Source organism: Colias croceus, chromosome 10 (assembly GCF_905220415.1).
Source record: "Colias croceus chromosome 10, ilColCroc2.1".
NCBI classification, from domain to species: domain Eukaryota; kingdom Metazoa; phylum Arthropoda; class Insecta; order Lepidoptera; family Pieridae; genus Colias; species Colias croceus.
Genome location: NC_059546.1, coordinates 2,823,478 through 2,849,526, shown reverse-complemented (window position 1 = coordinate 2,849,526; position 26,049 = coordinate 2,823,478). Strand labels below are relative to the sequence as shown.

Sequence of the window (26,049 nt, the reverse complement as noted above, 5' to 3'; positions counted from 1 at the left end):
CAAACTGGACTATGGATGTTACCTGTGGATGGTAAATAACTGATATAAAACCTAAATGTTATCATTGTTTAATTTATAAGTGTTATTCTTTATCTTTTAGATACTCTTGTATAACATAAGTAAGGGCGTATTCAGAAAGAAAGCTTGAAACTTATAAGCACTTATCGGCGCTTGTCAATACTGGTTCGTTCTACACAAAGGAAGCAGGTTGAAGCAGACCAAAACAAATTTTATATGGCAGCGCTCAGCGCCGACCAGCGCTTGTTGAAGCTTGTCGGAACTTGTCTGCGCCGATCAGCGCTTATCGGCACATGTTCATATATTTTCCTGCGCGGGTTACCAGCGCTGACAAGCGCCGATAAGCGCTTATAAGTTTCAAGCTTTCTTTCTGAATACGCCCTAAAGAAACATCCCTTTTCCTTACCACAGAATACATAATATTAGCTTAACGAAAAGGCTACTTAACCCATTGAGCCCCGAGCGGATCGCTCAATGGCAAACACAAAGGCAGCAAATCCTGTTTATCAGATATCAAAACATACAAAATTAAACTCATATTGCATTTATAATATGCAACAGCCAAGCAGTTAAACAATGTAGTTATTTCCACGGATGCTAAGCTATGTGTAGTTAATGTGCTATGAAGAGTCGCCGCTACGCCCCAAAGTGCAGATACTTTAGCGCAAGCGATAAGGTCCATTATATCGAGTTCTTGTCTTTTTCTTGATGAGGATGAAAGGTTTCACGCAATAAAACAAGGTATGTTCTTGGAAATTTAATGACTTTAATAGAAGAATAACTAAATTAAAACAGCAAGATAGAAGAAAAATCATTCATTACTAAACTAACATCTTTATCTGATTATTTATCAAGCAAAAAGACCAAAATTAATCAATGACCTAACAAAATATACAACAAAAGTCATCAAATAATTAAGTCCAACCGATCGTGTTAGTAAACGTGGACAGCGATCGAAGCGGTACATATCTATTATCGTATTAACTTCACCACTAAAATGAACGAGTTACATAATACAACTTACAATTTTGAATAATATTGTGATTAAAATGAAAAAAAGCTAAATAATTCTTTCCTACTTATATAATGTGTAATAATATAAAGTGTCCGCTACTTATAAATGTATAATCTATCGATACGCTTACTTTAAAATTTTCACACACGAAGCGCGGCCCCGAGCGTGCGGGCTCCGCGCGCAACACACAACGCGCTAACTCTACGCCTCACGCACACTGAGAAGTGGGCGAGCGCTTCCCGAACCGAAAGTAAAGTACTAACAATTTGCAACGTCATCAAATCCCCGAGTCGCACGTGCCGAGTGTTCCGCGGAACACGAGTCAGTGAGCGCGTCACTTCTGTACAATTTACAAGCGGGCGACTCCCGCGCTAGCTGGCACCGTCGGCCCGTTCGCGCAACGAGCACTCTCGGAGCCGGAACAATGCAGCTTTTTTTGGAGTTTTACTTTTTTACAATAATATATAGTATTTATTTGTATCTATAATTAATTACATCTAATATTTACAATGGAGGTGAATGGACATATTCATCGAACTCTACTTATTATCTCGAAAAATTAACATGAAATTCCTACCCGAAATGAACATTATCTACAACTTTTTATAGTGACGAGATTGAGCAAGTCGTGTGGAGACAATCGGGCCATAAATGAAGTCTATACTACGATGTGAAACATTAAACAACTTATAACTAAGGTGTCGTATGGAAGAGTTACTCGTTGAATATAATATTATAATATAGAAATATTTCAAATGCGTGTCTACATCTAGAATTTTAGAAATCTTTAAGTTCGTTCATATAAAGCAAATCAGTGAAGGCGAGTCAAAGGGTAGTCGAGTTGAAAAATTTAAACGCTCGAAAGATTGCATTAATAAAATTATTATCATGAATAGACCATTTGAAATATCAAGCGTCAAGACAACGTCATAGGAAAACAATATTAAACATTTGTGCTTCAGAACCCGTGGTTCACTTATGGCGGACGATTGCCCAATCTCCAAAGCAAAACTCGCGACAAATTAATCTAACAATAATGGGATCGAGTCTGCGTCTCTAGTGTACAGGGTCTCGGCCGGCACGAGTACGGGGTCCGCTGGGTCAAGCGTGTGCCGGCCCGTGTCAGAGGCGAGACAGAGGCTCGATCCGTTAGCAGAGCGGGGCGGGGGGGCTCATATCTTGTGTATCTTCTGCGAGACCACCACGGGGTTGTTGCGGCGGATCTCCTGCGCGCCGAGCTCCCGGTAGTCGAACGAGCAGTCGTGCTTGTCGCTGTACCGGTGCACGGCGCAGAACAGCCCGCCGCAGCGGCACTCGAACCCTGCAAATTTTAATAGACACATTTCAATATAGCGTACAGACTGGTTGGAGGTATCTCCAACTTTGCACGGCGGTGTTTGCTTACATATGCATCATGTTCACATCAAAACCGAGTGTGAAGTGTAGTGTGGAATTGTCATCCACTTAGCATGGTCACATTTTTTGCGACTTCGGAATCTATCTAGACATAAATATTTAGAAAATTATTAAAACATTTTATTTTTACATGCGTCATTGGTCAAAATCTATTGAGGTAACTAACTGCTTAGTTGATGTAGCGGTCGCAAAGATACAAGTGCCTGGAGTCCCGAGATCATTAACTAGAATCATCCTACATGATTATATTCTATTCATTTGCAGAAACGAACCATAAATAATTAGTCGCATGTATATGTATAAATAAAAATAAAGGACCTTAAATTGTAACATTTTTATGACTTTTAATATGAGTTAGCTGGTTTTCGATATTAATGCGCCTTCTATTCGTAATCTACGTCCCAAAGTTTCCATTGTAAGGCATTATGTGTGCCACCAAAATAAAATATACACATATTGCAAAAAACAAAATCACGTTTCGATACGACCAATTTAATAAAAATAACGCAAAGCCGATTCAATTGGCCAAGTGAGCATTATCAATGTAGAGTAAACAGAGCATAGTCGTGAATTGATAAGGACTATTGGATGAAAGCGTTATGACGATAACATAATACGACTGCCACGTGAGTCATAAAATATATATTATAATAAGATACACTGGAAGGTTTAATATCACGACTTGACTGTACCATGCAGGTGAGTTTAATGTCGTCTCTGTTACTAACAAACAATACAGAACTTCTTTGCTAATTGTCGAGATTACGAGTATGCTTAAATTTGCTTCATTTGGCAATGCTGATTTAAGTACATTTAAAATAAACACGTTCACTGTGCATGACCCATCGGTTGGTCAATCCGGGTAAAAGTTTGCACGTGTATGACCCACGGGTGGGTCATACGTTATACGAACACTTATAGGTTTTATAACCTCAAACACGTGCATGTTTAGCTACTTTTCTCATTTACAAGTGTGAACGAGAATACTTCACAATAACCGGAGGACATTTTTCAAGACAACAATTTTCGTTTACACTTATGGAGCAATCTCTCTCATTTTAGATGCACAGTGAACGTGAAATAGTGTGAATAACATGACACGTTTTTTTTTAAATCTGAGCATCGAGATAGTAAAAGGAAAATATTAAAAATAATAAAAAAAACAAGTTTCACGGCGCCAACACTGATACGATTTATATAGTCTAGAAAGTACTAAGTACAACATCTTCCTGTAATCATGCGAAGCATTTAATGATCGTATACCGTTGCAGCTGCATAAACGCACATTACTTGTTTGTTTTTAACATCAATCTATACTAATATTATAAAGCTGAAGAGTTTGTTTGTTTGTTTGTTTGAACGCGCTAATCTCGGGAACTACTGGTCCGATTTGAAAAATTCTTTCGGTGTTGGATAGCCCATGTATCGAGGAAGGTTGTAGGCTATATATCATCACGCTACGGCCAACAGGAGTGGAGACACGGGGGTGAAACCGCGCGAAGCAGCTAGTAACGAATAAAACTTTCCTATTAGTTAAGGTAACGTCAACAAAAAATAAAGGGATACAGTGCATCGTACGTCGATATGAATCATTGCAATTTCTTGTAATTTCGCACGCTCTGATGCGCCTCTTAAACACTTTAACTGTTCGATAGGAAACGATCAAATTAAATATCGTTGGTAATCGATGCGTACCGAATACAAAACGCGGCGTGTTAAAGTAATAATGGGTAGCATGAAATACTAGATATAGGTTTGCAAGTAAAATCAATAGTATTTTTATATTCCTTGCCCGAACTGGTGATGTTAGTTATATGCAAATAAAATGCTCACAATTTATAAAGAAATCAAAAACTATTTAAAGTTTCCATCTTGTAGACCTTAAATATGATTAGAGATATATTGTTTTTTTTTTATTAACACTAACTCTGAACTAAAGTTATAATTCCGTGGAACGCGTAAGTTAAGTTTTAAAACATAAAACCAAATGAATATTTACTATATACACATAACATAATATACACACATAACACGATTACTTTAACATTGCATGACTATGTTACGTAAACGCAAAAAATAACTTTTCGATTATATTTTGCGAATTATGAGTTTAACCTAAATCTAAATCTATTGCAAGTTTTTCAAGTTTATAATAACTTATATATGTATGTAGTTATATTTAATAATACGACTATTCCTACATACACAAATATAAATTCATACAAATTAATTAGGAATTCGTACTTTTTATAGTTTAATAAACGTTTGTTAAAATTACCTAAACATTGATTGAATCTATACATAATATAATAAATCTGTAGAAGGGTCAATTCTGTACATTGAAAATATTAAAAAAATAAATAGCAGGGGGTGTTACTGGATCGATACCAAACCCAAATATGTGATTAAAAAAATTTTTGTCTGTCTGTCTGTCTGTCTGTCTGTATGTGAAGACATCACGTGAAAACTACCGGTTCGATTTCGATGAAACTTGGTATAATTATACCTTATTATCCTGGGCGTAAAATAGGATACTTTTTATCCTGGAAAAATACGTAGAAAAAAAAATAATCTTAATTTTTCAGTTTTTTCCATAGACGTTGTTCCGTAGAACCGCGAACACACGTTGCGACTTGCGTATTATTATAGGCCTAGCCGTATTTGGGCCCAATAGATATTTATAAGATATCATTTTCAGAATTACTCAAAATGGAGAAAATATAAACCATCCACGCGAAGACCGACATCCGCACGGACGGAGTCGCGGGCGGAAGCTAGTAATCAATAAGATGTATGTATGTAAAACCAGAATTGAGATACAATCTATCCCGTAAAAAGGATTAACTGGGCTCGAAAAAAAAAATAACGAAAAGAGACAGTGCGATTTTCGCAAAGAAAAACACCCGATTCGTAGACCCAACCCAGGACGATCAACGCACCACACAACAACTTTTACGACCGCTACAACCAATAGCGCCAAACAAAAGGGCAAACCGTGTGAAATGCGTTATAATATTGAATAAAATTTAAAAACTAAAAATCACGCTTAAGCTCAAATACAAACAAATTTTGTTTTATCACCGATTCTTGATGAATGTACAAAGTTTTAATCAAATCTTTCCGTTTAAACTCAAAATCGAGAGTAAAGGAGTCGGTTACATAAAAACATACATATGAAGATTACAAAAAAATATAATTTACCTGTAAGTCCAACCTTCTTGCGGCACACGGCGCACCTGTTCTTTTTCTTCTTGTCCTTGCTAGGATCCTTGTCGTCCGCGTCAGTGTCTGATGCGCCCGTGCTCGCGCCGCTCGTGCCAGCCGCACTGTCCTCTTCTAATTTCTGCAAATAATTTTAATTTATCATGAGTATACGTTATCCTGCATTATTTTCTAAACTATCAGAATATTCTCTAGAAATAGTATCTAGAAAGAACCGGCAGTACAAGGCTGGGTCGTAACTATTTGTTTGTACACATTGTTGTAAAATAATATCCGAGAGTTACTAAGCTCTTTTGTTGAGGTTATGTTATAAACCGTGTAATAATTGCATCATTGTAAGCCTCTTATTATTTTAATTAATCTATTTATAGACTGGATCGATAAGATTGCCGCAGAAAGTTCAAGATACAACAATGTAAACTGTTTAGTTGTGAATATTTCGACTTTGAAGAGATAAGAGTGATTGTCAAACCCGTTTCAGGCTCTTTTTGTCACCATCTATATCTGTATTGGGTTCGTCTTTAACTGGTCGCGGCGAAGTTCTCAATTTAATATCTTTCGAAGTGCTCGTGTTCTCCGGCGGCGGATACACAAGATTGCGATCCTCCTGTATCTCGACAACTTTCTCTAGTCTACTCTCGCGGGATGGCCCATTGCGGTTCACAGACAGCTTGGTCGGTGGCCTTGTTTTATTTTCAGTTTTTGTTTTCGTATTGGCGCTATTCGATTCCGCCGTTTCTTTGGTGCCGTCGGGCGTCGGCAGTGGCGTGCTTTCGTTTATTTCGATGGACAATCGTTTATTCTCGAAACTCTTGGAACGTGACACGGCGACGCTGTCAGTGGCAGAGCTTTGGCTGTTATTGCTAGATTTGCTGCTCCTTCGCAACGCTTTCTTCAATATTCTCTTTCCCTTCGACTCTTTTTTATTGGGGTCATTTTCCATTATTGGTATTTAAATGCTTTTCATATTTGACATTGTGACTGAAAAAATATTCAATACACCAGTCTAGGTTACATGTTTACGTAAATATTTGATAATAGAACGTGGTTTACCAGGTATGTATGTATTACAAAAGCGGCATTATTGCTCACTATTGTAAAATAAACGTTTCAAAAAACTGAATTGGCTTCATTTTAAAATATTTCAAGTTAGAAATTCTGAAAAATATAGACGTGTATAAAATATTTTTTAATTTTGTGATGTAAATCAAGACGTCATGTTGGCATTTCTATTTTCTAAATCTTTGCGACCAGCCATATTCATGTATTCAGCCATTCCTAAGCGTCGAAATTATTTTATGAACTTTTTTTTACAATGTAGCATAAAATGAATTCATCTGCATATTATATATAATTTATATACGCAAAATGGCGGAAATATAAGATAGAATCTCAAGTATAACGAGAAATGATTAACATCTACATGTATTACATATTACGAAATGACTGACTGGTAATGAATATTTAGCGAGATGGCGCTCGAGGTTGCAACCTTGCACATTTTGCATGTTTATTTTTTGGCAAAATATCTAGTCTTTGATCCAAAATTTAGACATTCATGACCCTATAAAAAACACGAAATCTAATCATTATGTAAACTGTTTCCGAACAATGACTTGACTGGCCGGTTGGCTTGGTTGGTAGTGGCCCTGCCAAGTCACTGGTCGTGGTTTCGATTCCCACCCGGGGCAAATATTTGTGTGATGAACATAGATGTTTGCTCTGTGTCTGGGTGTTAATTATCTATATAAGTATTTATTTAAAATTATAATATATGTATGTTTATCAGCCATCTGGTTTCCATGACACAAGCGAAAGCTTAGTATGGGATCGGATCGCGCCGTGTGTGAAAATAGTCCCGAAATATTGAAAATAAATATTTAATGAAATCTGGATTTTAAAAGCATTTCTGTTTTTTCTTCTTCCAAGGTTATAACAACCCAATTGTAAATCATATATGGTCTCTTTGTCATCTAGCGTAATCCAGATCATATCTGCGTGTACCATTCAAATGTTTATTAAGGTTTATCATAATCTTATTTACCTACACGTGTATTTTAATAAGGCTATGTTTGTAATGACATACTTATTTACAATAAACAGCTTATTAGACAATTTTAAAAAGGCCAGTTCAATTGATAATCTGTACATACAAATATTATTATTATAACAAATAACACTTGATCTAACTTGATATCAGATAGATACATAACACCTAATCTCTTATCTAATCTCTTATTGCTAAATTGGCGATTACTTTAATAATATTCTAGATACTTATCGGTATTTTTTTAATTGCCTATTCTTTAGGAATTAACAATTTTAAAATATCATCCTTCCACCATCGATTATTATCGAAAAAAAAATGCTAGACAATAATACTGAAGAATAACACAGTGTGAGTGTAGCAACTTATATGTAATAATACATATTATGTATGTATATTGTATATGCTATATCTTACCTGATCCTCAGACTTTATAGGGTACACCACCATTATGAACAAAGCATAACGATTATTATTTTCTTACTAACTTATATATACTAATACAAACTATTACATAAAACTATGAAAGACTCGATAAAATCCATAATTAAACAGTAAATTGGTACCTACTTGTAACGTTCTTCAAATAAAGTTTAAAGATAAAATATACTAGCGGTGCGCCCCGGCTTCGCCCGTGGTACATATTCACGTTTTCTCTACATAAGAACCATCCTCGAACTTCAAGGAATATTATAAAAAAAGAATTAACGAAATCGGTTAAGCCGTTCTCAAGTTATGCGCTTACCAACACATTTTGGGATTCATTTTTATATTATAGATTTCACTGAACTCAATGGATCGCATTGTAAGCACAATATAAAACTGTTTTTAACAGCCCTGTCTGAAGAGTCCAATACTTAAAAATGAGCGTAGGTGCAGCTCAGTTATCTACGCCAACACATTTCAATGTCAACGTCCTTGTAACGTACTGCTCTAAAATTAATTTACTTTTCTCAACTAGAAATTCGCTAATGACATTTAATAATCTATGTCTATTGATAACTATACTAATATTATAAAGCTGAAGTGTTTGTTTGTTTGAACGCGCAAATCTCAAAAACTACTGGTCCGATTTGAAAAATATTTCGGTGTTAGACAGCCCATCTATCGAGGATGCACATCACGCTAAGACCAACAGGAGTGAAGCAATGCGGGTGAAACTGCGGAGCACAGCTAGTAGATTATAAAATGTCATTGTTTTTCTAGTAAAAGATATAGGAGGTTCTAATATACAACGATTCCTGTTTTATAACTTTCTAGATGTATTTTTAAGCTCATTCGGCACCATTATGTACAATATACAGGCGCTTTATCTTATTTCAATGGATTGATAAAAAACAAATTAATGTTACATTCTTGGCAATCAGGTGCACCTTTAGATAAAAATCAATTCGTTGTATAATGTCTAACTACAAATTAATGTTATATTTATTATTGTTATATGTACATATATTACATTTTACCCCGCTTGTATGAGAAAAGCCACAGCAATGAAAATGGTTACGCAATAAACTCTAAGTATAGTTTATTGTGCTATTTGTTTTCATATAAATTATTTTGAGAGTCCTCAGTGTGATTTATTAAGAGTTATACATATAATATAAAGAAAAATAATACATTTATTTTACTAGAAAATATTTTGACAGCACGAAAATGCAAAACTATCTGCCGTATATTCTGCCCGTTCCTAATTGATTCGGAGTATTGTTCCTCTACCTCTATTAAAAATAATTCATGACGCAATGTTGTGAAATTCTGCCCTCTAAATAGACATGTAGTCAATCAAAGGTTCGTTCGTGGCGATTAGGGATTTTATCATATTATTATAATGAACGTCTTAGCTCGTAAACCAATTAACATAATATATTTTCTTAACACTAATCTCGTTACTAAGCAACAGCTAGAGGCTAATTTCGTACAATTTTACAGTTAACGAGTGACGCGGTGTAATATCGACGGCGTGAAATTGAATCCACATTGGAATGGTGTCATGGTGTGACGTAAGAGCTTTACTAAACAGAAACCTCAGAGGAACATTACACAGGGCTTTTAGTAAATATCATTTCTATAATAACATAGACTCTTGTGTTCTTGTATGTACATGCATCACGCGAAAATGCACATGCAAATTGTGTATAGGTACAGGTAAATGAAGCCTGGAATCTAATAATTTATCACGTGAACGCATACTGAGCTAGTTACTAAGAAGAATACAATGATAAAAGGGAAGATTTATTTAACTGACTACACGACTGATTGTTAACCAGATATAACTGGCATTCTTATCAGTAAATCGCCACATAGAATATTATGACGTGATATTTGTTTCATATAAAGTTGTAACTACATAAGTTAAAATTTCAAATGCAATATAAACGAGCCATTCGCATGTTCGATACGTGTGATATAGTATGTAGCGTGATACACACATAGCGGGTCATTAATTTGCAATGGCAGGCGGCGAGATAGGTAAAAGTTTTGCAAAGAATTTTACTTTTCATCAACAAATGTTGCCAAAGCGAACACGCCTTTCTAATGTGTATTGTATACGCGAGGCGTTCGCAATTCTGCGGTCTGTCTCTGTCGTCGAGAACGATTACCAACTACTTGGCTTAGCAGTGTTTTTAACTGTAGGTAACTTTACAAATCATAAGTAGTTACCTCTTCTTTCTTGATTCAAAAGAGTAAAACGTAAAATAGAGCGACGAAATTCTATGCCGGATTAGGACATATTTTTAAATTCTCGACGCAAGTTTTAATCTCGACCTCAGCATATACCAATGTGAATAAATCACTGTTTGCATGTGTGGGTCTACAGTGTATCCTTGTTTTTTGTATATAACCATGTCTACTCCAATGTGTACGAGCTCATGTGTGTGTGAGCGTCTTGCCTGTGTATGCGTATGAGTGTATTCTTGTGAGTTCGTGTGTCTCATATCTGCGTGTTTACGCGTGTTTATTTGTACATGTGTGTTCGTGTTGAGGTGTGTGCTGAGTGCTCGTATGACATATGTGTGTGTGTGTAAGCAAATATAAACAAAAGCTGCCTCACATCAGTCAGCGTCTGCGTCTGCGCGGGCAGCGTCGGCACGGTGGGCGCGGCGGCGGCGAGCGGCGTGGCCGGCGCGGGCGCGGGCACAAACGTGGAGGCGACGGGCGACGGCGTCGTCGCCGGCGGCTGCTGCTTCTTTTTCAACGCCTCCTGGAATTCCACGCGCTTACTTAGATGTAACTTCGTGCTCAATATCAATGCCTGAAGGTTATGGAACTACCCTACCTCTAAAAAAATAAACTAACGCTAACGGTGTTCCGTTTTTTGAGTACATAGCATAGAACATTTCCCTAGGATGGCAAACATGTGCATGTTTATATTTTATAATTTATTACAACCACATTAATTAAAGGTAGCAAGCTCTCGGTTAGTAGTCGAGTATTGCCATTAAAAAAATCACGGCAAATACCGAGGAATTATAATAATGTATAAAAACGCCAACTATACCCGACTGACTAGCCTGTGACCGCAACGCAATCTTGTTTGTGGCCGATTGACCAGTGAGGCATTTATAAATTTTAACTACAGCCAAATTCCAAAGAGTAACTAGACGGACGCACTCAAAATATCTGTCGCCATAGCTTAATTTAATATATCATTTACACAAGAGCTACCAAATAAAAAGATAATCATTTTGTGTGTGTACATTAGCGTGACAATATGATCATTTAATAAATTATATTCTCCTTCACTTACTTCCTACATTAGAGACAACTACCTACACAGGAAATGAAACTTCATTGAAACCATCATGCTTATGGTGTTATCTGTTAACTGATTTATCATTAGTTGTCCTTTTTGTGTACCTAGTACATATTATATGAATTTTAAGTGTGTTGTGTACCGATGCCTACAAATTACAATACAAGATACTATCGTACGAACACAAAGTAATATGTATTGAAATCATTCAAGTTGGCCATGGGAATTTTTGCATTACCACATATTCTAGAGAAACAAAGGAAAATAACAATGACTTCAACAATACCATTCAATATTAACATATTAAACAGTAAAATAAGGCAACAGCATCAACTTTTAATTACGCATTTAATTTTATACTGATGCTAGTTCCGCACGACTATATTTTTTTTACCGTTGGGAAGTAAGAATACATTTTCGAAACGGCAAAAAAACGTTAGCATTGAATCTACTACGCATCAGCTGTCGCAATTACAAAGATTGTGGTTCGTGAACACCTTCCTGATCGTATAAGGCGAAAAGTCATCTATTTGGTAGCGCAGCCGCCTTGTTTGTTTTGCGTTCAGTGCCAAGTGAATTGTGCGTAAATAAAGCTACTGGCCTCAAAAAACAACACACGCTCACAGAAACATCTAGAAATATATCGGGGACATACTTAAAACGTTAATCACTCGATTAAATGTTAAAAATTCTCGAGAAAGCAGTTTGATCGTGTTTATAAAAGTATTTTCGTAGGAAGTAGGCACTTATCGCTGCTTGGTAGCTTATACGTCATACCATGACTAATATTTTTCATCATAGTGACGATGTGTTCATATTCTTGTATGTAATAACTTAGTATGACGTCATCTAGCGACATCACAGTGGTCAACTTACTGCTATAGTAGTAAAATGTAGTTATCTATTGTTTATCGTATACTAGATGTCCGCCCCGCTTCGCCCGTGGAACATATTTCGCAATAAAAGGTAGCCTATGTCCTTTCTCGGGTATCAAAATATCTCCATACCAAATTTCATGCAAATTGGTTCAGCAGTTTAGGCGTGATTGAGTAACAGACAGACAGACAGACAGAGTTACTTTCGCATTTATAATATTAGTATGGATTTGAGCTAGTTGAGTACCAACGCTTTGTCTACGTTCGAACTATAATAACTATGGTCTATGACCCTTATTAATAGTCGATATTTGCTTGGAATAACATAAATAAATTTATATTAATTATTTTCCTCCAAGCCTATAACTTATACTTGTTTATATGAAAAGTACGCAAATTTACTGGCGTTAAACGCTGTGTCATTTCCAGATTTTAAAAAGAGTGCTTGTTTATGTATTAAACTAAGCTACGTGTCCTTAACGCAACACATCATGAGGTTAGTTGAATTATAATCTACCCTGTCACATGAAGCCATAGCCATATGTTATGTCTAAACGAGATCAATATAAGTAATCTTACCTTAAAGCAAACTGAGCAGAGCCCGTCAGTGGACGGGTTTCCGTAGAAACCGCAACCTGAGCGGCACAACGCCTCCATTGGATTCGATTCTCGCTCCATGGTTGCACAATTAATTTCACTTTTAATATAAAACAATAAACAAAACGTGTCCTCGTCGAGAGTACGATTGCACTATCAGTATATTGCACTTGTTCGTAACACAAAGTCTCACAATCACAATGTTCGATGCACTAAATGTTACAATTGAAACTCGATGATAACTCTCTTGCTGTCTTCACGGTTAGCGGCTGCCTCAGCCGATGAGCTGCGACTACTTTCTGTGTCAGGATCGTATTGGGCCCTGCGACAAACGAAAACAACAAATTAGCATCTCCGACGTAAATGAAATCATTATTATCTAATTACCGTGCGTTATAGGCCAAGCGATTATAACAGATTGGAACGATGTTCCGATGTCAATTTTATATTACCTACAGACTGTCATTATGCCTATTAATAATTTCAAAGCAGTGACCCTCCCATGAGGGTAATAACTAATAATATAGGATATGCGGGTATTTATGAGTACAATAATATACATTGCATGTAGCATCCGACACTCGAAGACTCTTACCATCGGGCTATAAAATTGATTGTATTATAAGAAGCGTGTAGAATGCAACCGATTATTCCAATAGAAAGTGGTACCTAGGCGCTGACGGCTGAACACGATTTCGAGGCAAAACATAATATGCATAACGACAGGTTTACATAACAAGAGAGAGCTATGGCCAAAAGTGGAACATGAAACGGAGCACTAGGCCTACGTACAAGGTCCCATCGGCGACACTCGGTGACGATACCGTCTGTCTAGTTGTAACTTACACTCAAAACCTTTCCACGAAACGAGTTGATAGTTGTTACGTCATTTGCTTTTAGCCGATACGTTGCGGCTTGTATGCTACATGTAGATAGCTGTTAATTGATTGCGGTTAACCATACTGGTTAGTGTCGAAGTTTGATAGTTTCGATCAATGCCTATGATAAAGCAAAAATTGTTTGTGCAAACTGCTGTACCGCTTACAACATAATAAATGATAGGCTGTGTGGTTTCTAAATAGTGATCTGTCTGATAACTACAGACGACAGTCGTTTCGTGCATAAGTGTTCACAATAAACATCACCCATACAATCGAACCAAGTTTCTGAACTTAAATCGGGAAGAATCAAACGAGAGAGATTTAAAAAGTGTGGAATGTTAAAAGCGGTGAGCTATGAAGTGCACCAATTATCGCCACAATAATAAGTGAAGTGGAGAGTGCAGCAGACGAGGTCGTTACACTGGCCGCAGCTGGAGTCATCGACCGGCCGCACGGGGGTGTGCGCACGCGGCGGGCACAAGTCTACACGTTATAGGCACTAATGTGGCAAAAAAACGTAAACAACAAACAAATCTTACAAAGTTACATCTCAAATTCACAACAATTTTAATGCTGGTTGAAAAAAAAAACAAATCTGACGCTAATGTACATATTGAGTTTGAGTTTATGGCATACGAGGAACATCTACTCTACACGTAAACATAGCGGGACTTCGATAAACATGATCAGTGATGCTAGACAAACAATGCAATAATGTATCTTCATACGTGTTCGTGTACCAATAATAAAATAGGGAAATAAAAACAAGTTGTTTTTAAAAACACCGTATCACACCTACTCCGGGAACGTAATAATAAATAATGGTCATAAAACTGGTATCTTGTAGATTTTCGTACCGAATACTAAAACCCTTCCAAACTAATTAGTAATTACCTTATTAACATATTGAACAAAGTATAATCTATATAAATCTCGTGTCACAATGTTTGTCCTCAATGGACTCCTAAACCACTAAACAGATTATAATAAAATTCGCACACCATGTGGAGTTCGATCCAACTTGAGAGATAGGATAGTTTAAACATGTAGGTACCACGGGCGAAGCCGGGGCGGACCACTAGTAATAAATAATAATAAACTAAAAACGATACCGACGAAAAATTTTTAGAACGATGTGGTGCATAAAATGAAATGTTGAAAACCATATAATTGCTCATTTATTTAGCTAATTTTAAAGGAATTCTATAAGAATACGAGCAAGATAGCTCTGGACTGGACAAAGTCCGTTAGGTGACGCCTTATGCCGGCACTTCACATAGGCCAACGCGTTCGCAAGCGCGTTGGCACATGCACTTGTCCAATGTGTAGAACGGGCGTTCGCGCGCTCGTGGTAGGTATTTGAACGTTGGCCAGCGCGCTTGCGAGCTTGCCGCGCGGTGTCGGAAACATCAAAGGACACTTGTCGCAAGCTTGGCGCACCATCCACACATAGGCCGCGCGATCAGTTTGACCGGAGCAGCGATCAAGAGTGCACGTTTTTTTCTTGCGGTGAATTAACACCTAACTTGACAAAATGGCGAACAATATGAGTAACGAGGAAACATTTAAATTTATTGAGCTCTATCAGAGTGAAAACTGCCTGTAGAACCCAAAAAATAAGTACCATAAAAATAAAAATGTTGTATGTATTAAAAGTGCAAAATAAATAAGGTTCTTGGACATGCCGTTTTTCTCACAATGTTTTACTTCACAAAGAGCATCCTACTTTAATATTATAAATGTGAAAGTGTGTTTATTTCTTTGTTTGTTACATCCATTTTGAATACGTCCGCACATTGGCTCGAACCAAACCATACTGAACGACCTTCCAATGTGTGGATTACTCACAAGCGCGTTTGCAAGCGCACCGCCAGCGCGCTGGCGAATGCGCTGGCCTATGTGTAGAGGCGACAATACACATAGATGCGTTATCACCGACCCCTCCTCCCGCTGGATCGCGTGTTTATTTACGCGCAGCAAATAAAGAAACATCCGCCGCGTCTATGAAAAAGAACTTGCAATAATATTAGCTCATTTTCCTTCGATTTATAAAGATTTTCCTGTTGTCTTTTCAAGTTAGAAAAATCAACATAGTAGAATATTCATACTGGTGTCGAAAGTGTTTGAAAACTTGAAACTAAATACATACAGTCAAAAAAACGCAACCTACGTCTTTTTTATGAGCAAAACCACATTTTCTACCTACGAATCGTTAAAACTTAAAACAATCTCAATTTATGTATGTCACGACCGCACTAAAACAACGTAGTCACACCACAACCAAAGATACCTACCGATTTCTTTTAAAAAAAATTAATATTGCAGATACCAAATTTTAAAGTAGTTAATATTGTTCCGAATTAACTGTGCCAAGGTAACCAACGCGATTAGTTGAAAACGTGATCTTCGATAATTTGTGAACTAGCATTACGATACTAACGTATTAGTTAAATTGTTATTTTTTACTATTACACGCCACGATTTTTCAATAGTTTTCGTAAGGATAATTGCCTCGTATACCTGTTGAATAACTTTAATTATAAATATTCCTTTGTTACAATAGAAGGTTACTTACGTGCAAGTCATATAAAGAAAATGCGTAGTCGCTTCAAGTAAATACGCAAATATAAATATGAGAAATTACGATGTTTTAAAGATTTAAGAATGAAATTGGATTAAAAAAACACACTAAAAAAATACTTTATGAAATGTCATCTGATGAGAAAACTTTCTTTTAAATTCTACCCTCTTTCATTATGACTGGCATGTGTTTACAATTTACATTTATACCCATAACAAAACGGGAGCCAGAAGCTCTCGTTTCGTTTTTTTTGGAAATATTATCAAAAAGCGCTAGTGATAACTGATAAGCGAAAAATAGTTGCGAGATGAAATTCATATTGTATTTTGATCCAGAAAAAGTGTGAGGATCTTCAGATGACGGATAAAAACTCTGCAGATGTTCCAAGCTGCGATGAATGTAGGTCAGTAAAAAACTGTCGTCTGCAAAGCGTCTTAACTCTTAACCGAATTATAATCAGATACGTTGTTCGGATAGACCTTAAGTGCTGATTTACACAGGGTCAGTAACTGACTACAAATTCGAGGCAAATCAGTGCTGACCCGAAAAAAAACCCTGTGTAAACAGATTTGAAGTCAGTAGTAGTAGGCTTGAAGTCTATGCTGACCCTGTGTAAATCAGCACTTACTCTTAAACAAAAATCCTTTGTGTATAAAGTTTTAAAGTTTCTGTCACTTGGATTTATTATAATAGCACAAGCTGTTAGGACAGTTCACACAGACATAACTGTAAATACGAATAGAAATGACGCATTAAGAGAACTAGATACTGTAAACTGAACTGTTGCCTGTTTAAACGTGTATTTATTCAAGAGTAACTCAAACACTTGTTTGATCAAGAAACGTATCTAAAAGCACCTTAAGGTGCATTTTGGAAGCACATATCAATCGTTATAATATTCTAACTTAAAAAATAAATACATCGATAGCAACAGGACGCAAAGAACAGTTCCCTAGACGATGAATGCTATCTATAACTTAAAAGGTGTGCATGTGTGCGAGCTGTATCGTGAACGTCGGCGATGTGTGCGCAGTGGCCCGCTGACCCAGTTGCAAAGTGCTGCTACGCAATTCGAGCACGACTCGCTACCATTGCACTGGCATCGCATAACTAACGCCAAACACATGTCCCAAGCTATCCCAACCGACTCACACGTGTGCTAAATGTTTGAACGTGTGTGTGTGCATCCTCAGATATCGCATAACAGGCGATACCCCCCACGAACTTTGTTTAAAACTTTCGAAACTTATTCTTGTAATTGTTACACGTGTAAGACCTCAGTACTATAAATGTGCCAACAGTCTATTTACGTCCTACGTCTATTGAGTAATAGATGCGATGCGACTGCAATTCCGGCAAATTAAATTCTTTATATGGATCACATTGTTGCTTCTGGACATTGATTGTTCACTCTTTCTATCAACTAGGAAGCTCAAGGCTATCGTTCCGCAAGACGAGCACGACACAATTACAGTTTGCTTATTTCACATGTGTGTGCAATTTGAGTAATTGTGTAAAAAAAAGAAGATGAATGATGAATGAATAGTTTAATATTATTGTTAATAACGAAGAAAAAAGACCGAAACCATCTCTATCAAAAAAAAAATCTACAGACTTAATTAGAAACAACATCGTTGCACGAATAAAAGACTTCATTACCTAAACATACTTATTCCACCAGTGAGTAGTAAAACTACTTTCGAATGCAATGTAATATAAACTATAAATAAAGCGTGAAAATCTAGCATGAAGAAAACTTGTTCCTTTTCATTAAGATACCGAGTTTCAGCGTAAATTCATTACTATTTTAAAAATCTATTGCAAGCTCATGTTTAGCCTGTTTAGAACTAGATCTTTTTGATAATTATTATTAATTATGTACTGTAATAACTCCAAAAACAAAGTAATCAAACAGGTAAGAAAAAAATGGTTAAACTCGAAATAAACGAAGGCAGGAATCGTTAAATGATAACTGACCAAATATAGGTCACGCCATAACTGGAGCACTCGTGAACGTTATCATTGGCTCAATTGATCAAATTTAAAGCGGTCGAAACAAAATACAGGTCTGACCACTCGCACAACGGTATTCATAACGGTTACGGCAAAAAATCGTGCAGAGCAAAGAGAATCCTAAGAAAAATTAACGGGAGAGCTTGGAATCCACATCCATAATACATTTAACTTGATAAAATCTAAAGTAAAAATCATTCAAAATTAATCAGAAACGAAGCAAATTCCACTGATGCCTTCAATTTCAAAACCAAAAACCCAGAACTCGAAGTAAGGGGAAAACAACATCAATTTGTTATTAAACAGAAACGCAGAATCAGAAATACGCGGAACCTGTTTGGATGGGTGACGTCACACACTCGAGGAAACGTTTCTCGACAGTCTTTGCACATTCAAATAAAAAATAAACATTCATCGATCCTGTCATTTCGAAATAATCGTACGTGTTTCTCTAAGCAATCGTCGCATACTAAAAATAAACACGTCAGGGTCTCACGTTTAATCCCTTCCGCGTAGTAGCAACATGGAAGTAAAGATGGGAAAATAAGGTCAGAGCTGACTGCACGGATTTACAAACAAAGTGCAAAACCAGAACAGGAAGGACAATGGCATTATCGTTTAGAGAATGCGTCACAACTAACAAATGTGCACAATGACGCTTCACAGACAATGGATCGCGCACGGCAAGATGGCCGCCGATCTGTCAGCTGATTGTGCGCACACGCAGCGGTAGCCGTAGCAGAGCTGCGAACTGCTCAATACATCGCTCTCTCTTTCAGTGATGTGATTATGCACTTTTACAAAATTATTGTTTATAATTCTATGTACATTTAAAATTAAAATACTTCTTTGCACTAGCTTCCGTAGTCACTATAAAGCTGAACTGAATCTACTCTACATCTATCGGGCTAAAAATGTTGATACGTACATTTTCTGCGTCCTATTTAATTCCAATATAGAGCTGACTGCAATTAAAAAAACATCCTTTATTTCATACAATTACGCCGTATCATACATTTTTTCTAGATTTTTCATTCATACCTAAATAACAATAAAAATGGACTCTGTTGCTATTTCGTTAAAATAAAAAAATACTAAATAGCAACTTATTAATTAATTATCATACCAATTTACAACAATTTTGTCGTGGACTGATAATGTGGTGGTACAAAATGTGTCAAGATAACATTATCAAACTTTTGATAATACCAGTACCACAAAATCATTAAGATAATATCTTCATAATGGGCGCCTCTATTTTCATTGGTTACTGCGTCGCAAACAATCAAATACATTGACATTGATCAACTTATTTGCGTGTGTGGGTTAAATAGAGATCTATTTAGAAAACAATTCACAACACACATTAAAAAAGGTCAATATAAATGAGCTGCGTAGGTATATAATATTTCAGTAAGTACCTACGCTCGCGCTGCCGAGTTTTTAGCGTGTACATTATACACATGTGATTATATTATATTGTATTTAATCTGCATATTATAATTATGAACTACGCATAAAAACATTTGAATTGAAAATGTAAGTCGACCGTATAAAATGAGGAATCGATTTTCATGGCATTTAGCAGTACATATTGAAATATAAATCTACGGGGAAAACTGCATGAAAGTTCAAAGCAAGAAGGGCAGTGACCCTCATACACCAAGGTCATGGCGGCGGCCTTCAAACAACCTCGTCTAAGCTAGCACACAGCCTGCCTTCGGTGCCTCCTCACGACGCAAACGCATAGGTATCACACACTCAACCACAAACCAGCATTACCTTCGAACAAAAAAGTGAGCCCATGGTCATGTAATCACATTCGAAAGCACTTCACAAACACGAATCACATATCACTGACGCATTTAGGTGTAAAACAATGGCGTACTAATTGGCACTATTATCTGGCGATAAGATTGCTTTAGTTGCTCCTGATATACTGGTATCGGCCTCGCAAAGGCGAGCTCCTACGCGCACGGCGTGCAGGCATGAACTGAGTGATCAGTGAAACAGTTTGCTCACCCGCACCCGACGTGCCGCCATATTCGCGTCACTATTCACACGCGCACGCACTCATCGATACAAACAAACCCAACCAATATTACAAAGCTGATAAACACATGCTACGCTCGTTCACATATCTCGATTCTCGGCACTCAACAATCCTCACAACGACGCACATAGAAACCACACCAACCTCAGTTATGTGTTGCGCAGATATGAATGCCAATAATTTAATGACACACACTCTCGTGTTAAATAACATTTTTTTAACCAAAAATGAAAAATAGAACTTCAATAATTATGTATATTATCTCACACATAAACAAACGTGATTTTCCAACAAATTAGGACATTTCAAATGTGATGCTATAAATCGGGTATAATATCGTAAGGCTCTTATTATATGTTATTGAATTAGAATAAAATATTATAAATGCAAAGACAAAGTTCATTATTGTTTTGAGAAAACAAAACAAAGTGATAAAGGAAGATAGCTCTTATAAACATAGGCATAAAGCCAAGATATTGGTATGGGTGCGACGAACGCAGACAAAGCCGCGACGTTGCGAGTCGTCGATCTCCCCCAAATTAGTCCTGGGCTAGGGCGCTGACCTTTGTCGGCCGCCACGCGCCCGCCACCGATTCTGATGTGAATAAATCTTTGCGACAGCCACCCCAAGTACCCACCTGGCACCATCCCTTGATTGATTCAATTCTATGTAAACAATTGCAATTAGGGCCCGTAAAATCCGCGCGGAACAACGACACGACAATCAACAAGGTCAATGAAATGGGAGCACGTGAAATTTTAATTTTAATATACTACGGACGACGTTGTTATAAGGGAACATGTGTATTGCGTGTTGCAAGCATGTCTGCCAAAATATTTGGCACTGACAAGCTGCCGATATATCTGACACACAAAAGCCTGGCCAAGAGCTCTTTGATATAGGTTGAACTTGAAATCTTTATTGTTGGGTTAGTATATTTAAACTGCAAGATGAGTTAATTTCTTTGTACATATTTTATTTACATGTCATCCATGCAGTATGAGTATATATATATAGTATGAGACCGGGTGGAACAAAAGGACAAAGAGATAAATTGAAATGACAATATAACCCTCTGTCTGCAAGTTGATCCAAATTTAAATATAACCTTTTAGTACACAGTATCTTATTTCTATTTTTGAGTCTTTACATGATGGTATTAATAAATAAATAGAAATGAATTTTTGTTAGATTAAGTTATTATAAATCTATATCACCATTATAAAATCAGTTTTGAAAGAAGATATTAAATTTGTGAAGAAATTGATTATAATGTAAAGTTAATAATAAAACTTGGATATTACACAATATTACATACCTGATGTTGGAAAAGTGAATTCCGTACTAGACAAATGTCTTTCCAAGTGCGAAGACCCTTCAGCTCACAACTAGGCGTCACCTCGACTGTGCAGTTAAAGTCAGCATCCAACGGCATCACAATGAATAGTTACACCACCTAAAACAACCACCTTCATGAGGACAAAAAATACATGTTATTACTTATTAAAATTTATGATATTTTTGTACCAAGGTACTCTGGAAACAATTTAAAAGGGAGAAATCAAAAGGCTGTTCCAAATTTTTAAAAGATACATATCACCCGTATCTTTAGATTTACAATTACTTGATACAATGTTTGATTGTATTCAAATACAAAAAAAAAATGCATGAAAAATGCAAAAATATGTATGAAAAATCATGATCTCTGACCTTTCTTAAAATAATATTTAATGAAATCTTTATAATTGTAAAACATGTATTGAAATTTAAAACTTCCTTGAAGTAAACAGTACATGCCTTTAATATTAGAGACAAAATTTATATAAACATAAAAATAGGATCATAAAAAATTAAAATATGGCTAGTTGTTCAAAAATAAAATTAGATATCGCTCAAATCCTCATTTGTTAAAATAAAAAGATTTTTTTAAATCAATAATCACAATATATCAGCTAATAAAGAAGAGTTAACAAAACAATTGGATAGGAAAACAAGCATGCTATATTTGTCAATAGTTTAAAAGGAATGAGCACTACACATAGACACAAGTCTCATGAATAATGACTCGTCATTTCCTTCAATGCAAAATAAGCACGACAAAGATGAATTATTATTGACATATTTATAACAATGCTAGTACATTAGAACATCTACAATACGCTTTTCCTATAAATGCAATTAATGATGCAATGAAATAATTAAGTTAATCTAACAAAAGTTTTGTGATATGATTGAGCAATGTGCTATTACTGAGAAATAATATTTAAATGCTGCATAGGTATTTAAAGTAGAAAAGAAACATAAAAAAATGATAAATGTTTAAATTTTTCATTAAAAAGACAATATTCCAATCAAATAATAAAATATATTAAACAAGGAAAAACTATTTGCAGCTATTGAGCTATAATTATTTGTTTCCTGTCAAATAGGACTAGTTTTTACAACTATTATAAGTGAGAATCAAAATACAACACAATTAAAACAAAATCAATAAAATATAACAAGCAACATGAGTCACTGGGAATAATGGGTAGTTGTTACGTTAGATTTCAATAACATTCTTATACAAATAATATAACAGAATACACAGATTATAATAGAATTTAAGGCAAAGCCTAGCCTTAATATTTTTGATTGTCCAATTAGTCAAAAAGAAAGAAATTTCTCCATTATATTCACCTACTCAAATGATGACTTCTAATTTAAATTAACATTTAAAACAAAGGCTTTATGTAATGAGTACACATGAGTCAGCCTGAAACTGTAAATAAGTCCAAATAAACTTTGTTGGTTTTAAACATACAAGTTATTAACTTTTAGTATGATATTGCATTAATGAGGAAGTCTAGAACGATAAAGATTAAATTCTTGGAAGAATTCATAATTGGTTCACTCAATTCATCAATTACCCACTATCAAGTGCACTATTCAACGAGCAAGATTTCTACGATAGCATGCACCAAAGTACCATATATCCATGCAATAATATACTAAGCATGAATGCTCCTCAGAAGGTGGTGTCATGATCATAATGCGTGCAAATCTACCAATCAACATAAAAGCACTGTCCTAACTGAAAATTAGCTTCAAAATTCCAGTTACCACAAGTATAAGGTGCATGCCAACTATTGCAATGTTTATTTATTCCCCAGAAGCTGCGTTAGTTAGGATATCAAAAATATTGAAGAATATCGTTAATTGGCATTCACGAAGAAAATGGCGTCACATCACACAAGTCACGGAACAAGGTACAATTTCGTCATATAGAAACACATGTCACAATCACAGCAAAACACCACATAAAAAAGTATCATGCGAGGTTAGTCAATTTTCTTGATAAATTACTCACTTTGAATATGAATTCCAAAGAAAATCATCCAAAAACTTTTAAGACTGATGACAAGGCACTCCACTCACCGTTTGCAAAACCCAGACTACAAATCACGTGACCAAGACTATTAGTATTGCCAGCTGTTATCTAGTGTAGTCCATACAAATCGGTAATCGATAAATATTAACGATAAATAACTATTTTTTATAATTATTGAAGTGAAACTTCTATATCGGGGTTGGAAAAAACTTTAGTGTAACATTTTTTCGTTACGCGTGACATTTTTCCGTTACGCGCCATCTTTTTCTTATCCCCACCACGCGTGATACGACGTATTTCTGTAAAATTGCATATAGTAAATTATTTTTTGAAAAATAAGGTCATAAAAGAGTTTCACTTCTTACGTGTGTACACTAGTACACGCACGCATTTTTTTGAAGTGAAACCCAATAAAACTGAGGCGAATGAATGGGCATGACTACAGTATCCATAAATGATCGTATTAGTGTTTTTAAGTGAAAATGTATAATAAATAAAATAAATATAGTGACATAAAAATCTTAAAAACATTAAGATTAATGAGATTATCAATAAAATAAAACATTGAAATTCTGCAGTTGGCCATTTTGACTAAAACACGCGTGACGTAAACAACTCACGTCAGATGTATTTTGTTGTTATGAATATGTTGAGAATATGCATTTTTATTTATTTTCTATTGTTTCACGTATGTTTTATCGACTCAGAACAGAAATATAATTGCGAATTCACGAATACGTGGTTTCGGGGTTCTCCTCGCCAACTTTATACAATCATTTCTTATTATTTTCTCGCTTGAAATAATTACTAACACATTTTTGAGCATTATTTTTATGTGGATTCACACTGCAATACTGCACACCACTTATAAACTTTGAAATTCGTTTCTATAACACATATTAAATAAAAATTTCTTTAATTTTCTTCGCAATGCGTACAAATAATTACGTATTTACTAAACAGTGACGTCACGCCTACGCCATGACACCTGCGAGCTGTTTTGGCACAGTTAATAAATATTTTTTAAAAATGGCTTATATCTTCGTTAAATTTAAGTATATTACGGAAATATAGGGTTTTTCTTGTATAGTAAACGTAAACACTATACACACATTATGGAAGAGGATTTCAAAATCTTTCGTCATGCCTATTATACCTATGCATTTTGTCTCTCCATAGGAAAACATTTCTTCTGATATCGGAACTGAGGTATTGTTAATGAAGTGGTCTTAGCATTAACTCTCTCATTATTTAATAAATATTGGTCAAATTTGCTTGTAACTTTACAGAAATATAATTTATCTTATATACAATAGAATAACACGTCATGAGCTATAGAAATACTTTTTGTCTACATACCTACATTTTGCACGCATTACTCCCAAGACGTGTAACCGCGTGGCTCAGCCTTAGGGCTCAGCAAGTAAAGATAATATTCAAGGTTTAATGGTATATTATTAAAAAAGAGCGTGTGTGCCTAGCACAAGTGCCAGAAGTGACTCATTTGGCAATATTCAAAGATACCAAAATCGTCGCCTAATGGTATGACGTGCGGTATTGCCTTTACGTGACCTTGAAATTTAAAAAATTTACGTTACCATGTATATTTGGATGTTAATTCTCATGTGACTATTTGCACCAATATGAACACATAGCTGACACAACCGGCGCGAGTGAATCGTGTCCCGTGCGGGACTTCCCTCAGTTTTACCTACCTTGCCTACTACATATTAATTATTATATACATTCAAGCTATAGAAATTAATTATCGTACGTTTTCATTCGGTCGATCAAAAGTTATTGATGTTATTATGATAACCCAATGCTCAAATCAAAATTATGGCGTTACAGGGAGCTATAATTACTGTCAAATATTATCTAAGCCTTTGAATTCAAAATTTATTATTTATTTAGAGATTAAAAAATGTGTGCGTGTACTATTGTACACACGTAAGAAGTGAAACTTCTTTATGACCTTATTTTTACTATGTATATGCAACTTTACAGAAATAGGTACGTCCAATCACGCGTGCTAGGGATAAGAAAAAGATGGCGCGTAACGGAAAAATGTCACGCGTAACGAAAAAACAAAAATTTTTCCCACCCCGATAAACAAGTTTCACTTCAAAAAAAATATATCGGATTTTATTTCGTACATCTCTTGAAAATAGTGTCAAATATGACATACGTAAGATGACTGTTGTGA

The 26,049-nt window shown here is 35.7% G+C and overlaps 1 protein-coding gene across 9 annotated transcripts; it reads right to left on the bottom strand.

Annotated features, from left to right (window-relative positions):
* Window positions 1-762: 762 nt before the first annotated feature.
* On the bottom strand, window positions 763-23,946 carry LOC123694754 (AN1-type zinc finger protein 6). Of its 9 annotated transcripts, none has more exons than XM_045640313.1 (6): window positions 23,823-23,946; window positions 21,792-21,929; window positions 12,927-13,266; window positions 10,771-10,935; window positions 5,651-5,792; window positions 763-2,354 (listed from the first exon to the last, which is right to left on the bottom strand). In XM_045640313.1, exons 3-6 carry the CDS (start codon window positions 13,023-13,025, stop codon window positions 2,206-2,208), a joined length of 555 nt encoding a protein of 184 aa, XP_045496269.1. In that variant the 5' UTR covers window positions 13,026-13,266; window positions 21,792-21,929; window positions 23,823-23,946; the 3' UTR covers window positions 763-2,205. The 9 variants fall into 9 exon arrangements, with proteins under 9 accessions (XP_045496269.1, XP_045496275.1, XP_045496270.1 ...); XM_045640319.1 differs by having other exon boundaries at window positions 10,771-10,920; XM_045640314.1 differs by having other exon boundaries at window positions 21,792-21,942; window positions 23,823-23,931.
* Between the last annotated feature and the right edge of the window lie 2,103 nt (window positions 23,947-26,049).

Coding starts and splice junctions, on each gene's coding strand:
- LOC123694754 (XM_045640311.1), bottom strand. CDS start 6,614: ATGGAAAATGACCCCAATAAAAAAGAGTCGAAGGGAAAGAGAATATTG. Junction 5,793..6,143: donor ACAAAAAGAGCCTGAAACGG/GTTTGACAATCA, acceptor AATTATTTGCAG/AAATTAGAAGAGGACAGTGC. Junction 2,355..5,650: donor CAAGAAGGTTGGACTTACAG/GTAAATTATATT, acceptor TAAAATTTGCAG/GGTTCGAGTGCCGCTGCGGC.